This window comes from Halyomorpha halys, unplaced genomic scaffold, assembly GCF_000696795.3.
Source record: "Halyomorpha halys isolate HHAL.00 unplaced genomic scaffold, Hhal_1.1 Scaffold2404.1, whole genome shotgun sequence".
Classification (NCBI taxonomy): Eukaryota; Metazoa; Arthropoda; class Insecta; order Hemiptera; family Pentatomidae; genus Halyomorpha; species Halyomorpha halys.
This window is the reverse complement of record NW_027105101.1, coordinates 26,502-44,864: the sequence shown is the minus strand read 5'-3', so window position 1 is coordinate 44,864 and position 18,363 is coordinate 26,502. Positions and strand designations below refer to the sequence as shown.

The 18,363-nt window shown below is 28.6% G+C and overlaps 1 protein-coding gene across 1 annotated transcript in view; it reads left to right on the top strand.

The window, feature by feature from the left end:
- LOC106691486 (lachesin) overlaps window positions 1-18,363 on the top strand; it is a gene marked incomplete at both ends in the record, with an annotated part of 42,537 nt that overhangs the window by 8,262 nt on the left and 15,912 nt on the right. Inside the window, 1 exon segment of the mRNA XM_014437273.3 lies at window positions 8,542-8,697. Coding sequence (XP_014292759.3) covers window positions 8,542-8,697 — 156 coding nt within the window.

Below are 18,363 nucleotides of genomic sequence, written 5' to 3'. Positions count from 1 at the left end.
ATGTATCTCATTGATAAATAAAGTTCCCTTAATCTGGAAATGATTTCTCTTTAATGTAACCTCGTAATTTCAGCTTTAGAGAAAGATATGAAATCTGATTTTTTCTTTCGCATACTTGTATACGGAATATATACTAAGGCAAAATATTACAATCGAGAAAAATCTCTAATTCCAGCTTTCGACTATATACACGTTTTGAGGTCCTTTGAATCGAAATGTTCTGTATGTGGTCAGCCTAGCTCAAAAATGAACAGTTATAGGAAAATCAAATTACATATTTAAGGTGATAAATTACATATGCCTGGGGCGTGACACAAATTTTTCGATAAAATCGACTGACCGGGAGTGCCACTTTAGAATTAATTTATATTTTTTTTTCGATTTTATCGAAAACAGCTATAACGATATTGATTAAACCCAGTATATCAATGTACTATTAAATTTTAATTAATAGCGGATAGGTCTTACCGTTACTGAAATAGTTTGACAGGAGTAAATAGATAAATTTTTTTAAAAAAAATCTTTAATTTTATTAGTTGAAAAAAACAGCTCTCACCTTTAGCAATTATAATCAATAAATAAATACAAAACGTTATTGGGCGTTAATGACCAATTAATATTGGGCGTTGATGACCTCAGGGTTTTACGCCCTTAAGCCCAGACAACAACAACAACAACAATACAAAACATTAAGCAATTGTATAAATAACCAATAGAAAAGAAAATATATATGCATCGATACAAACGGAAAAACTCGAGACCGGCCGATCTTTACCGATCGCATTACAACTTTGTTAGCTTATATTTAATAGTTGTATTCTTGACAAGAATAAAAATTATTATTATTGTTACTACCTTGAGGAACCCTGTGATTTGAATTTTAACAGCAACAAAAAAATATTACTTTTTTTTTTTTCATAATTTTCGCCTTTTCTTGTCTTTAGATTTTTTTTTAAATTACAAGAAAATTAATAACACGAATTTATCACTTCACACAACATTTGAGGACGTATGTAGGATATTAAATGAAATTTGTGTGATATACCCACCGCAACATATTTTTAAGTAAATATTCAGGTAGTAAGCATTTTATGTGAATGACAGCTCTTGAGAAAGTGATACTTATCAAAATTTAAAATGAAGAGTTCTTTACTCTTATTTTTTTTATTTGGATTTAGAAGGAAAAATCCTTAAATGTAACATTTATATATATACTACTGTCAGAAAAATATCTTATAATAAATTAACTAATACTAATGCTAATATTTTTTTAATAAACAAGATGAAAGATTCCAATCAACAATATAAATATTTTTCTGAGCCAGAGTGAAAGCTTGAAATTTTTTTTAAGCTACAATACTCTTGAGTTTTTATTTTACATTTCTTTATGATCCAACAAATTTATTTGTCTGTGGAATGATTCCATATTTTTATGAACTAGTATAAATTATGAACTATTTTTATGAATTAGTATATTTTAAATGAAATTTTATTTATGAAATAGTATTTTTATAACTAGCATGCATACATATAAGCTATTGACAATGCAACAAGAAGTCGCAGGAATATACAAAATAACCCTTTCTATATTAACAAAATGCCTTTTTTTTAATGGGGTAGAGAAAAATAAAAAATAAATTTGTTTTTACTTTAAATGTTTTTAAATCACTGCATTATTACTACTATGGAAAATTATTTGCAAGCTTATTATCTCAATAGCTTTTAAACATATTAGGTGAATTAAAAAAAATATATATATTAAAAACTTGAACATCGAGGTAGTAAGGATGTTAAAAACATTTACATGTTGCATGAATTATACAAATATACAACAATATTATAATAAGGTTATTTTAATAAGATACAACATAGAGTTAACCTCTACTCATGTTTTTGAAGCCTTCCAGACTTCCACTTTATTCTGCTTGATCGTTAGTGTTATTTGCTAAAATATAATAAAGCTACTGTTTACAATCCTCTCTGTTGTCTCTTGTCCATTAATTGAACCAAATTTACAAGAAAAATCGGAACGATTTGGTCGAAATAAATACATATAAGAAAAGAGAAATATACGACAATTCTAGACTCTATTACTTGCAATCTCTCTGTCTAAAAAAAATACCTTAAAAATTTGCATAATCATTAGTAATATTTATTTTCGGATCTGTACTGATAGAAACTCAAATTTAGTTTATAAAAAAAATCAAGTAGGCTAATAAAAAAACATGAATGAAAAACGAAACAAGTCTCATTAAACTAACTAATAATTTTATTTTATTCCATTATTCATGATAATCTATTATTTTAATATTGATTTTTTTTTACTTATAGAATTGTTTGCTTAGTGAATGAAGCACAGTTAATTGACTTATTGTTAATGTTAATTTCACCCGGCCTCATAAAGTGGGTACCCTCAACTAGGTAAAAAACAGTTCCTAGCACAATCGTTGGTCTAGTTACAGCTTTATATATTTTCTTTTAATTAATAATGTTTACAATTACTATAAGATATATGCATGTGAAACATAGTATTGCATTTTTGTATCTACGTTAAGTAACTAAAGAAAATATAATAATTTCCAGACATAACTAGACCCTCCAGTTCAATCCACTATATGAATATGTACCTACACAATTTTTACACTAAAGACAATTATTTTTGTCTGGAATTATTCATCTTTTAAGCAGTTAGTTTATTTTAGAGTTCAAAATATTTTGTATAACCTCGAGTCTTAATATGGCTCTATCCTTGAAACAAAAAGACTAAACAGAACAAGATGAGATGGCTTAATAATAATTATAATAACTAAGCTAAATTATGAATTAACTATAGAAATAGCTATTTTTATATTTTATGAATGCTTCACGGATAGTTTAATGAGCGAAATTAGGCGCAACATCGTCTAGTTGTTGTTCATCACATTTAACATTGCCCAACAATGATATATCGGTATGTACAGTATAAACATGAAACAGTAATGTTCCGTGAATAGTTATGATTTGTGATTATAATTAGATTAGTAAATTAATTACTAACTAATAATTATTACCATTATGAATCATAATGTTATGCATCAATTATCTATTGTCTACTTGCTACGAGTTTAAGCTAGTAGGCAGTGCGAAATAATGACCAGTCAGCGAATACTAATATAGTGACGCTTAATCTTCACAAAAATACACCAATAAAAGAAATTGCTATCTACTGCACATCCTCTCTTGAACGCTAGGAATATTAAAAATATTTATTACCTCTTCATCAGGAGCGGTAAAACCAGGAGCCAGTTCGATACCGATTTCATGATGAAGAAGTTACTCAAACATCACATTTCTAAAAATTAGGCTACAAATGAGACAGTGAGAGTTATCCGGATCCGATGTAAGTTACATAATTAATCCCTGATCTCAGTTTTTGCTCCCTTTAAGGATTAAATTAAGTATCTATTAAACAATAGTACTTTAACCAGCTGCCTAGCTAGAACACTAATACTCGGTAGTTTCAGCACTAGAATAGGCAAAGAAAATTGCCAGAAATCCTCTATAACATCAAGTGACAAGGGGCAACGGTTTGCGACAGAATGATGCTGAACTTGTAATAAATGTTTTCCATACAATGAAACTCAAATGGCAAGCTGGATATGAGCTGGTGGTAGAACGAAAAATCAAATTGACTATGTTCTTGTTGGTAAGAGATACCTTGCAGAATGTTAGCATGTACGGTAAAAAGTTTTTGGTTGCGTACAATGTAGGAAGTTTATTTTAACGAAACAAAGTGAATGAAAAAAGGTTATGACTATCCATTCATTCTTTTGCAAGGATATCGGTGCAATATTTTGGGAGGAATGAACCGGATAGAAGCCACACCCTGGAAAGGAAGGGATGGAATGCGTTGTAAATGCTTTGAATCTCAGAATATCAAGCTGACATATAATACAGATTTTGTTTGTTTGCAGTGATGCGATTAATTAGTTTATATATATAATTACTCTATTAATTCAATAATTGATCACAATACAGAGCATAGTTACAGAGTTGCGTAGACTGCTGAATTAGGGTGCATGACCTCCAGTGCGCTCATGTTCATGGCTAAATATCTGGTATATAAACGTTTTATTTTATTTTTAGAAACCTTAAGACGTTGTTCTTCCTACAAAGAAGCGTCCACGTTTTACTATCATAAGATGTATAGTTGAAAGTGTAAGGGTTACATAAATTCCAAGTTATCGTAGACCTCAGATATTTTTCCACATTTTCAGTATTGTTCCTTGTAATATTAAAATGTCTGTAATCATCACCATTTCTAGTCCTAAACATACTTCTCTTGGGGTGTTTTAGATATTGATTCTAAAACGTCATTATTTACCGGATTTTATGGAAATTGTTGGTTTTTGCAAATCCACTTGTCAGTACCAAATCGTCAACATCCTAAGCACCAGTATTTTGACGCCCAGAGTATAAACTGTTTCAATAATCATAGAATAAACTTTACGTTGACATATTCTAGCTTTTAATAATAATAATAATAATTGCTAAAACACACTTTTCAGGATTAAAACAGATATAAAGGGGTGCGATTATTAAAATTGTAAATGTTCATTTAGTAATGTTTTATGTTGTTTACTTATAATAAAATCAACCCTGTTTATCCACCTGTATTGGTTCAACATCCCTGAATATTAAGATGCTAACTGAACAATAAACTTATTTAAAGGGAAAAGGGGAAGGGCAGGAAGGGTGAGAGGGTGAGAGGCCGAAGAGCTCAACGAACTGAGGATTAATGCTTGCAATTTCGCCGGAAATAAAGACCAGAGGGAGGGTCTCACTTTAAGGTCCATTGAATAAATGATCATTCTCACCGGCAGGGTTTGTTCATTCGTCCAACTTTTTGTTTCAAAACAAAAGTATTAATAATAACAGCTATCGATACGTAGGAACTGTATGAACACAGAATACCTGCAATGAAATTTTAGGAATTTGGGAAAAATTGTAAATCAGCAATTATTATTACTATCCAATTTTTATTGTTATCACATATCTGGGATACTATGTAATTTCCGGTAGACAATTAAAGGAAGTGTAGATGGATTAGGGTATCTGTTAAAAATCTTTTTACAATCCTACATCCGGCCCGGAGGACCAAAAAAATGTTAACTGAACTTAGAGCTACAGTGAAAAAGCTTTCCTCGTTCCAGGTAGAATATGCGCTGGGAATTATTATTTTTACGTTGGAAATGTTAACACAGAAAAATATGCTTGAGGAAAACGAGACAGATAAAAGTGAATTAAAGAAAAGAAAATCAACATAAATAATTGAATAAAGCTATACATTTTACAAGATATATTGAACAAAAAATATAAATTATAAAAGAAGAAAATACATAAGATTGAAAAAAATTGAGCTATTTTCAAGTTCTAGAAGTTAGATCCAAGATCTTCTGTAATCTGCCTTGTGTTTTTCAATATAAAACGGAACAGAAAATATTATTTAGACTCATTTATATATCCATGATATGTCCTATTTGGACTTACGGAGTTGAGCTTTGGTGCTTTACTAAACCATCGAATTTCTCTCGTGTCCAATACTTACAATAGAAAATTCTTCTTGAAATACTTTATGCTCCTCACTTTTTCTCATTTAAGTCATAAATCTCATGTAAGGCCTTACTTTTCTTTTATTGGCTTATAATGCTCCTAAACGTCTGGAAAAAGATGGCCTCGAGATCTTCGACTTTAGGAATGTCATTAGATTTCTATCAATGAGTAGATTCTCCGCAAAATTATACCATTTCACTGTAATATAACTCATACCACAACTATCTGTTCTATTTATTTTTAATTACAGTGTTAAATATTAGTAATTATATTATTTAGAAAAAAAAGAAAGTTCATTTCCATTTTGATATTTTCACATTTTTTCAGCTCTTTTAGGGAAGAAGTTGGATTAATTTGGATTAGTTATGTCAAATATACTGTTTTTTTTGAAATGTATATAACCAATATATCTCAGTGGTTATATTAGTTATAATATATATGGATATATGCATACATCCTTCAGGATTTAATGTCTATAGCCTTTTTTGCTATGACTGTGTCTTGCATTGTGATGTAATTTCATAATGCTTCAAGATATTATTCTTTTGTTGAGTATGGGAAATGACTCCTCATCACGATTTATGAGGTTCTTTTCTGACATCCCCCTGTTTATTAGGGAGTCTTAAATAAATATCTTTATATATATGTGTGTAGTATATATTTCCTTTTTATTCTTGATTTTTAATGTTAACTTCATTGTTTGAATTCGTCAATCAGTGTTGTTACATGTGCATACATTTTTTTTTTTTAAAGTTAAGTCCCTTACAAATGGACTTAGATAATGTAAAATTACAATAATAAAAGATAAGAATCCATTTTATATAATTTATAATAAAATAATTTTGGTATACGTATTAAATTAAAAGTTATATCCTTCGAATTTTAAATAATATTGCCTATGAACAAAAATTATGTATATAAACTAAATTGAAAACATATAATTGATTACAAAAATGTATAATATATATTTAGTTAGGCAATATTAAAAGTAACATCAACAATAATTTTTCCATTGAAATAATTATCATTTCAATTCTTAATAACATATAATATATGTTATATATTCTATATAACAATATAATGTACACTACAAAGACACCAGTGGTGCAGTGGGACGGGAATGCGTGGAAACGGCGTTACCAATCTGCTTGGAAAAACTACTTGGAAATAACTATAGTAATTATTGAAGCAGTATATTATTTAAACTCTATTGTGCAGTGGTAACACTATCCGCTTGTTTTTTTTTTTAATTTATTACTAGTAGCTTAAAACCAATATGACCATTCACTGCTTTGTTACACACTGACTTTAAGACTAAAAAAAAAAAAGAAAAAAAAAAGAAGGCTAGGCACACCAGAAACTATTAATTTTTCTCAAATGATTGAAAAATGCTTAATTTATAGTAAAATACTTATGGCATTTGATCAAATATGTAAGATGAGATTGGTTAATTCTAAATAATATACTTGGTGTTTAAAATAAATCTTAAAGGTCAAATTCAAGTTTTTTTTTCACATATTATGTTTTAATATGATATCTGAATGAATATTTTAATTTATAAATAAGCAATTTATTTATTTATTTTGAATTAAACTGTATATCCTAATATCTTGAAATTATCATTATAATTAATTAAATATTTTTTATATACAATTATATGGAAATTATAAATGATTTTGTTTTGTTATTTTAAATTCATCAGAGTTTTTATTATTATATATTTCTTTTAAATATTGTAAACATGATTCTTTCAGCCTATAGGAAATTTATTAACTAATAAATGGTCGTAAAAAATAAATCAAAATATAATTCCCAAATAAAAATAAGGAATCAAAATAAAAAAAACAATCGAATATTGAAGTAGGTAGAGATATCCCCGAATATTAATAGAAAATTAAAATCTTCAACGTAAAATAACTGATAGTTACTTCTGTTTTTATAAATTAAAAAATGGATTAAAACATGCCGTTCGCGGAATTTGTTAAAGAATGTTTAGTCCACTTTTTTTCTCTTTTTTTTACAAATATTTTTTCTGACTGTATTTTTTAAAATTTGCAAATAAATAAAAAGAAATCTTTTTATTTGTTTTCAGATCACATACAAATGGACTTTTAGCTTTACATGTGACATAATACATTCAAATAGTTCGATAGCCACAAAGGAGTGAAAAGTTTAACGTTTATATATTATGATATATGAGTATCTCATTAAGGTTTTTGAAGATATAGTAATAGGCATAAATTTTTAACCTATAATGAATTTCACGACCTGCATTCATTAAAGATTATAAAATTACATTGATTGTTTCAAGAGGACTGAACTTATCCAAATGTATAACAAAGGAATTACTAAATGTATAATCACTGTTGAAAGAGTGAGGAAAGCTTAGGAAGTTTACGATTCGACAGAAACGTAGTTGGGAGGATACCGTTAAGTATGATGATAAGTATGTAAGGAAAGATGTTTACTGTAATCGAAATCGTAACTTGGATTCAATTCGCTTTTCCATTGATTTATAGTTTTTATTTATTGAAATGACATGAAATAAATATAATACAATTTAATAGAAATTAAAAATTTGCCTATATACTATTTTTCAATACTAATCTTGTCAAACAAAAAATTCCCCTTTTTGTATTTTAATAATACTTAAATTATTTCATTTAAAATGTTTTTCAAAAAAAGTTGGAGAAAATTTTATAAATATTTTATATTGAGTTTTTTTTTATGAAATTCTCGGTGAGTAATATTTCTGCATTCTTTTACCAGAAAATTTAGATTACAGAACAATTTTAAATTCTTCCTCTCGAAGACAAAAAATGAGGATAAAAGGAACCCAGAGGAATTTGGATTAGATTTTGTCTTTACTTTATTAAACAAATAATTACTTAATTTCTTTTGTTAATATATATGAAATTATAACCTACTAACCTGTGATCTATTGTCTAGTACCTCCAAGGATCGTCGGTGGAGACAGTACTAAGGAACTGGTGGTGCGAGAGAGCACTGATATGAGGTTGGAGTGTCACGCAGAAGGATATCCAGAACCCTACGTCATGTGGCGAAGAGAGGATGGCAAGGATATGAACTACAATGGCGATATAGGTAAAGAATTAGAACTACAATTTTAAAACTTTTTTACAAATTTACCTCATTTTTATTGGTATAAAATATTTTTAATATATACACTACAATATATGCTTTTAATTTAGTTTAAATCATAGCGGGTTCATAAAATTAAAATATTTAAACTTAAACAAAATGCAACAACAACTTATCAATGACAAAGCTGTGAGTTAAAAACATTCAGATCCTTTTTAACAGTAAAGTAGTATAAATATTCTTGATAAGTAATATACAATTTTTTTAAATAATATAATTTGTTAGTAGATATCTTCTAAAGTACTAAAGTCTATTTGTTTATTTAGAACAGATTTCTATTATATTTGGTAAATTGGTACATTTTTTAAATTTATTTATTTTAATGGAACATTAATTTCAAATTAAAGAATCAGTTATTGTCAAGTGAACCTCTTTTTTTTTAAATTTATGTATTGATATTTGCAAATATACATAAAATACATCAAGTCAATTTAAGGAAATCATAATGGTATGGTACAAGCATGTAGAGAAACTACCTATTGGTAGCACTCTAAAAACATCTTTACGATATAAGGTCTTGAGGCCATCTTCTTTTCAGACGCCTCGGAGGATTGTCCAGAATAAAAGAGGAAGCAAGATTAGAAACTAATGGGTTTGAGTGGTTTGTAATGGAAGGATTGATATCTGGTTCGGGCTTGATCGGTTACAAATGGAACATTGAGGTCTTTGTGGATGATTTTATTTGTGACAAAGTAGGGAGCATTAAGGATTTTGGATTGTAAGAATTGGATACCAGAAGAATTCGAAGGTTCAGTGGAGTCCCAAAGCTCAACGCCGTATGTTCAGATAGGCCTTATAATTGTCATGTAAATCAGTCTTTTGTAATGAATTGGAAGTTTGGACCGTTTGTCTAGTAAGTGCTGTAATAGTCAAAATCAACGTGCAGTTTCCTTTCTTTTCAGTTTTTGGTGAAGATTCCAGGTTAGTCGTTTGTCCAGATGTAGTCCAAGGTAGCGGATCTGTTCAACAGGGGTAAGGGCAACATTGAAGTATACTGTAGGACAGTCAGTAGGTTTACGACGTAGGGTAAAGGTAATTTGATGAGATTTGTTGGAATTTATTTTAATCCTCTAATTATGACACCATTCTTCGAGGGGTCTGATATGGGATTGAAGGGTTTAGGATGCAATTAAAGGGTTATTATTAACAGCGAGCACACATGTGTCATCGGCATACGTGGTGAGGATAGTGGTTAGGATTGGTTGGAATGTCAGCTGTATGGATTGTGTAGAGGATGGGACCAAGGATACCACCCTGAGAAACACTAGCGGACTGAAAGGAGAGGGATGAATAGGAACCATCGTGGTTTACCTTAAATAATCTGTTAGTGAGAAAGGAACGAATAATGAGAAAGTATGTAGTAGGTTGGAATTTACGGAGTTTGTAAAGCAGTCCCAGGTGCGAAATTCGATCAAAAGCCTGTTATACATAGAAAAAGACTCCTACGCAGTACATTCCGCGCTCCAAAGAACACGAGAAAACGTCCACCAAACGATGACATTGCTGGATAGTGGACTGAGAGGTTCGGAATCCAAATAGGTGATCTGGTATTACATAACTGGAATCATGGATGGGGTATAAGCGTTTCAAAATGAGTTTTTCGCCCATGATAGGTCCCTTGAGATAGGACGGTAGGAGGATCTGCTGGCTTATGGGGTTTGGGTATCATTTTGGCTATAGATAATTTCCATGGGTCAGGGAAATATGTGGAACAGAGTACGGCGTTATATATGTAGGTGAAGAATAGGATGGCTTTTCTAGGAAGAAGTTTTAGGATGTGGGATGTTATTAGGTCATATCCAGGAGCTTTGCGGTTAAGTAATCTCTGAATGATACTGGATATTTCTGATGGATGAAATGCTTTAGGTTGAAGGTTCATTTGGAGTAGAATATTTACTTCTGCTTCAATACATTCATGATGAATTGGTTTAAGGATATCAGGATGCGGAATAAAGGTTTTAGGAAGGTTATGTCCAAATATTTGCGATTTTTCATCGTCGGTTCTGGTCCAGGTTTGGGTTCGGTGAGAAGAAGATAGTTAAAGTCTTTAAAATTCAGCAACATCAAGTGAACCTCAGTGAATCATTTAGTCCTCCAAACTATTCCTCAAAAAAAGATTTAAAGCGAAAATTAATGTTTTGTTATACATAGATAGATAACTTCATATTATATATTCTGGAACTAGGGAGAATAGTTTTTAAGTTGTGACGAAGTGAGTAAATAGTTAAAAAATACTTCCATCGGCCGGATCTCAGGTAACTTTAAATAAATTAAGCAAATAAACTATTGAAACTTCGCTACCTCGTTTTCAAAATCAAGCTCATATAAGTAAAAATTGATTAATGAAAAAAATATAATATATTTAAAATTATCATTTGAGCTTTTACAAATAATTAGTTATTAGGAAAAAATGATTAAAAAAAAAATTAACTTTTTTTGGGGGGGGGGGGGGGGGTTAAGAACCAGACATGAGCGTCTGGTATCAAGTCAAAGTAAATTTTTTATCTTCCTAGAAAATCACAACATAGCTTTTATTAAGTTTTGAAAATCGGGAAAACATTTTTTTTCCTAATAGAGATTTCAAAATTTCAACTACACATCAAATGTCAAATTTTATAAAATAAATTGGAAAATTTACGTCCTGAAGCAAATTTAATTGTGTTAAAGATAGTATCATGGGAAGTTTTGAAGCTACTGAAATTCCTGATTTATTTAAACATTTTTGTTGTTTGGCTCAAAAAGTTTATATTTTTTACATGGTTACTATGTATTTATCTCTTTTTTGAATAATAAAAAACACTATTATTAGTTCTATTTAATGAGTTTATATTCACAAAAAATTATAAAAATACAATTATTATATTATTTTAGGAAAAAAAAATCATTTTCGTTTTTAATCAAATTAAACTATTTTTCAAAGAAATTAAAATTTAGAAATTTTTCAATTTGATATAATTAGAGGGTTATTTTTTATCATGTTGTCCACTGTTCACATAATCGATCATGATTCCCACAAATTCTATGTTAAGACTGTTGGAAAACTCAATCTGTGCTCTTTGAGCCTTAAGCATTCACACTTAATGCTCTTATAAGGTCCATCCATATATTGGTTCTAAGCAACGAAAAGCTTTTTTAACACTTTATTTAATACCTCCGGTTCTAATTAAGTAATGGTTTTTTTTTTGTGGTTTCTAGAGTCTTAAAACCACTTCCAAGTTTCGTAGATTGGTTGAGAGGTGTTGATGTTATTTATATTTTTCTTTTATTATTGAAAGTAAATCAAAGTTAAGAAATGCGAAAATTTTGTGCCAAAAATTTTATCATCTAAACCCCTTTTTTATAATGTTTGTTGAATAATGATTTAATTATTCATTACAATACAAAAGAACACATTTAATTCAGACAATTATTAGCGAAAATACAGCCCATTGAACATTTTTTAAAATTAAAATTTAGTAAAATTCTTTTTGAATTTTTTATTATAACTTGAAAGCTGTACACCAACGAACATTATAAATGATCATGATGGAGAATTGCCTACATATATTTTTATTGGATAAATATTAGGAATGTGAGATGGAAAAGTTTTTGTATTTCAGTCTTATGGAAATTGGTTGGTAAAATACAGAAACCCCAGAACTTTGAAACACAAATTCTTGCTATATATTACGCCATATTTTTATTATACATTATTACCAAATATTTTTACTATATATATATATATATTACTTCTATAAAATAAATATATATAGTAAATAAATAATTCAATGTGTGAATGAAAATAATAATATATATTTAATTTTAACTACATAAATTAATTGATATCGAACTTTGAATTGTTTTTAATAAATCTATGTACATCTCAAATCAAGCAATAGCGAATCATCGCCAGTTCTGCTTGTAAATTTATAAAATACAAGTCTAAAAGTGAAATTATCAGAATTTTAATTATTAATTGAACCGTTGTAAATCACTGCTCATTGGAAGTGTATTTAGTTAATCAATAAAATAAAAAATATAAATAAAAATGGAAGTGATAAAGCAGAAGAGCCTAATGGTGCTAATCTGTGGCTAACAAAAGGCTCACACATCATTGGCTGATTGATGTCTAAAAATGTTTATCCTGGCGGGATAAACTTTTTTTTTATTTTTAACACTTTCAGTTTATCGTTTAACGTTCGAGGGCTCACAAAATCAACATTGATGGTTAAATTATTACAAAAAATATTCCCCAGCTGCTATTATTTTGTTCATGTTTAAGATTATAATTTAAATTGTTTAAGTAGGTACTATTTTATATAATATATATCATACAGTAAAATTTAAATTACAATAATAATAATGTAATAGTAATAATAATAAAATAATAAAGTCATACTGTAATATTTTATTATTTTATATTCCGAGGCGCCTGAAAAAAAGATGCCTCTGTAATTTACTTGTTGTATTTTATGTACAGTTGTGAATTTCAATAAATAAATTTTTTAAAAATTATTTCATATGAGTATTTCTTCAATGATATTATTATTAAGAGAATATTTCGAAATATAGTCGTAGGTCTCTCAAATCCTAGTTGATAGCAAATCAACCAAGGTTCCAAAAAATATAGAAACTATTGGGACCGAAAATCATAAAATCACGTAAATGCTGACCATAGATCGCAAATGTAACATTAATAACCTAAAGCAGACAATCCCAATTGAAAAAATATATCATTCATCAACTGTTTAATTATAGTTTTCACTTTTTACACTATTTCTTTATCAATTTAATTTTCATTTTTATTCTTTTTATGAAATTTAATTTTTTAATTGATGAATTAATGTAGTAATCATAATATTAATGTAGTAATCATATCATAGTAATGTTGAAATAGTATGACATTAAATCAAGAGTACAAAGCCTCCATTCACAAGTCTTATTTAACCTGGAAAAAAAAGTCGGTATAATTAGGTAACATATGACCGGAGTGGTAAAAACATTTTTTTTACCTTGAAATGTTAAATCGGAATAAGTGAGTTACCAGCACAGGCGTCACATATATCTGTTCTACACTCCAGTTCTAATTAATATATATATTCCTTATCGAAAGAAATTTTACTATGTCAATCATATGTAATTAATTAATTAATTAATTAAATGTAATTAATTTAATTAAATCTGTACCACTACAGCCGATGAGGGTCAGGGGTTCAGTAAGGAAGGGAGGTCAGCATTGTAAGGAAGTACTGTTACGAGACTAACGGTTATGCAAGGAGGTTATTTGGTCAGAATCACGCCAGATTCCAGATTTTTACCCAATTAAGGGTACCCCCACTTTATGAGGGCTGGGTCGACAACCCCTCGGTATCCCTCACGGGCCGGTGCTACCGAATCCACAGGGCTGCCTCAACGGCTACATGTAACACATAATAATTATCTGCCACAGCTGGATTCGAACCCTTGTACTTGGAATTAGTAGTTCATTGCCTTACCAATAAGCTACCCACTCCCAAAAATAAATTGTAACCTGTTTGGAACGAGATCTATATTCGCTTTTTTTTGCACTATTATCAAGAATTAGAAGCTTCATTTGAATTTAAAATCTTTAATTGTTTTACCATCTTATAGTTGTTTTACACGAATTAAGTTGTTAAGTATATAACTAAACTTTGAGCTACTAAAACATAAAAACAGAAAATTCATTAAGTTCCAAGTTACGATGAAGCTTGCATGTTAACAATTGGATTAGAATTTTATTTATTTTTTAGTCAAGTTGGTGGGTGGCACTTAATACGTTCGGACAAGCACTAGTTTAGGTTAACCTAATTATATGTGTATGTATGGGGAATAGGTCGGGTTCAAGGATTCGTGTGTTTCTTTGTTTTTAAATGTCGAAGTGGACGGAAGATATTCGGTTTAATTTGTCGGAGAATATTAAAAGAAAGAATTTCTCTAGAATATAAGAAACGTGAAATAAAGAGAGTCACAGAAGTAACGTTTCCTGATTTAGTGTCAGGTATAGCAATAAAATAGTTTGGTTTAAAGGAAGTCGAATTAAAAATTAAAAGTATTCGATGACTAATATGAGTTTTAAAAAAATAATAAAACTTTCATAAAATGCTTAGATTCCGATGATATTTACATGCCAAATATAAAATTGTTTTATGACTTTAGATGGCAGTAACAAGATGATTCTTCTGTTATTTGTAGAGTAATGAAATAGTCATGTTTATCTTCCTTCGTTAGTTAGTGAAACATAGTTTCACTAGTGCAATATTGATCTCGACAAATTTCTTAATCACAGTTTTTTGTTATTGTTTTTTCTCAGATTGTTTTATCTCTAACGTCGTCCTAAATCTTATTAATTACAATAAAATATACAGAATTTACGTACATTTTAAGAACTTACAATTTAGTTATCTACTTTACAACTTCATACATGTAAACTAGTCAGTCATTAATCATACAGTCCATATGACTTATTATAACAGCTCTGACTCTATCAATTCAGATAATACTTCACGGGACCAAACATTGATTATAAATAAGAATTTTTTAAGGTTGAAAAATATTATTATAATTTATATTTTTATTTTATATATAATTTATTCAATTTCTTGAGACTGGTATTTGTTTATTAAACAAATCAAATGGTATCCTTGTTAAGTCTCACACTCTTTATTATATTAATAGTCCAACGTTTCGGCCAATTCGGGTATCCTCAAGGACAATCTTAAATATAAATTCACACCTCACATCAAAAGTACAAGATTATTTTACAGGCTATTTTGCCCAGGTCATCAATAATTAATAAAAGAATAAAAAAATAAATAAATAAATAATTGGTGATTTTTAGGAGCAGTGGCATGCGCAAACCCCAGCGCACTACCCCACTGCTCCCGCGCCCCGTAAGCCAGAAATGGCAAGGGAGGGAGATACAAAAAAAAAAGTCATCAATTAAAAGTCAAAATCAACCTATTTTTTTAAAACTTCATTAATTTTTAAAAGTTAATTATAGATTAAAACTACACTATCCACTATTAGATGAACAAAGTAAGTAGTTTGTATCTATATAGTTTGTTTATCTATGAAGTTTTAAAAAAAAATAAGTTGATTTTGACTTGTAATTGATGACTTGGGCAAAAAAGCCTGTAAAACAATTTTTAAATTTTGATGTGAGGTGTGAATTTATATTTAAGATTAAGAATTTATATTTAAGATCCTTGTGGTTGACCGAAACGCTGGACTATTGATATAATAATGAGTGTGAGCTTTAACAAGGATACCATTTGATTTATTTAATTATATTTTTATTTTTATATTTTGATCATTAATTGAGTCCTATAAATAATCAAAATCTCAATTCTTCCGGACCGCACTAAGAACACCAGCCCCCTCAAAAATGCCTTTTCACATGAATAATTTAAAAGTGGTTATAAGGCGGGGGGATATGCAAGAGCTGCCTTACAGTAACATTATGTACGGTGGGATAATGATCCGAAGGAACAGGGGAGGTCCTCAGTGGATAGAGAATAATTGGACCTGGAAACTCGGAAGAACAAGCACTGAAAGTAAATGAAAATGGTCTCTTTGTAATGTTGTTATTTTGGGAAATTGTCATTCTGGTTTAGATCATCATCAATTTTTTATAATAAATAGTCTAAGACAGAGAAAATATTATAACTTAAGAAAGAGATTTGTTAATAAAACTAAAAAAAGGTGTTTAATAATTATAATTAAATTACCTCTTTAAGATTATAATTCTCTCAGTAAATTTTACTCAATTGTTGTAAAAAGATGTTTTCAATTACAATTCAGGCAACAGCTGAGATCTATTCTTCTAGATATGCATTATGTCTGTAGAGCTTTTGTATTTGTATATGTACCTATTAATCATAATCAGTAAACTGAGAAGTAATGCTTGAAGAATTATAATTTTTCTCTCATAAAAAAAATTATTATACTTTTGATATTACCACAAAAAAATTTACTTTTTTTCATGGATGATTTATTATTTTTGATATAAGCAAATATAACTTTACTAAATGAAATAAAATTAAAATTTGTCTCTCATAATTAAGTTTATTACACTATTTAAGATTATCACCCGTTTTCCTGAGTTTTCTTTCCCAAATTATCTGAATAATATTCATTTTTTTTTTAAATTAAGGAAATAGGTAAGCAGTTTTTTGTTTTATTTCTCTAGGCTTTGAGTTTTATGCCAAATAAAAAAGTAAATTCACGAGATCTATTTTTTATTTATGATATATGATATTTTTTACATTGGCAAGAATATTATAGATTGATTGTATAGATACACTAAAATTAAAACCAACTTAGATATAAAAAATTGTAATTGAACTTAGACATTGAATAAGAAATGATTAATAAAGATTCGCAAACTTATTGGAATTGTATAGGTTTTAAATATCTAAAAAATGTTAAGACATCGAACGAAATAATAATTTACCTGTGATCTGTAATTTTTACTGCCACGATATAAAAATTAAATTAATTAATACTAATGGAATCACCAAAACGGCCTAAAAGTTTAGGTGTTGACGAGATGTGTTTAGGGAAGCTACTGAAAATTTAAAATTAAAACGGTGTACCGAAAATCCCATTAAGGTAAGGATTGTAGTGATCACATGTTAACGTTTCAGTACCAGAGTATTGATTTAAGATCACAGACGCAAACCCTATTGCACCTCAATTTTTTATGACTTTTTTTTAAATGAAAACTATGTATAGTTACTAGTCAAAATTTATGAGTCTTCCAGTTATTTCAAAAGGTTAAAAAAAAATTAATTTTTCATTCGGAGTTCTATATCTTTAAAATTGAAAACAATACTAGAAAACCTATGACGACATTATTTAAAGCAGAGTAAAGTTTCTGAAACATTAGCTGTAATAGAGGTATTTACGTTCAATGGTTCTCGATATATAGCTTTTTAAAAAGCAATATTTCATAAAAATGTACTGAAAGATAAGTAGTTAGTGTATCTATTTTGAGATATCTATATCTCAGGAACTGTGATGTATAGATATCTATTAGCACTCAAATCAAAGCTAGTTTAATACACTATAAACTAATTTATGACCTATATCTTTGTATAAGTAGTAGTTTTTATGATATTTGACATAGTTCCATGATTAACATGAAATTTATTTTAATTTAAGTAATTAATATTTTATTTTATTTTTTAAATTGAAAGAGCAATCCTTTGACAGAAAGGTATTAAAATATTGACCAAGTTCATTATTCAAGTTGTTAATTAAAAGTATCGTATGGCAAGTTATACCTTATTAATTAGTAAGTAGTTAACTTTTTTACCTATCACTTTGAACAGCCCTGTAAAGTGGGACGAAACGTCGGACATTAAAAAGTTATAAACTATTTGTTCTTTTTTGACCGCAACCCTGACGATCTTCTTTTATTATAGTTTTACGGTCAACACGAATGATTAGCGTTAAATAAAGGTGTTTTTTTAAAAATAATACATGTATATTCTTTTGGCTAATTATGTTTCGTTTATAATTATTGAATGTTATTTCCTGATGCTCAATCCATCCAGTTAACGATTTTCAATTTAGTGTTAATGGTTTTTATCTGTTAAAAAATATATA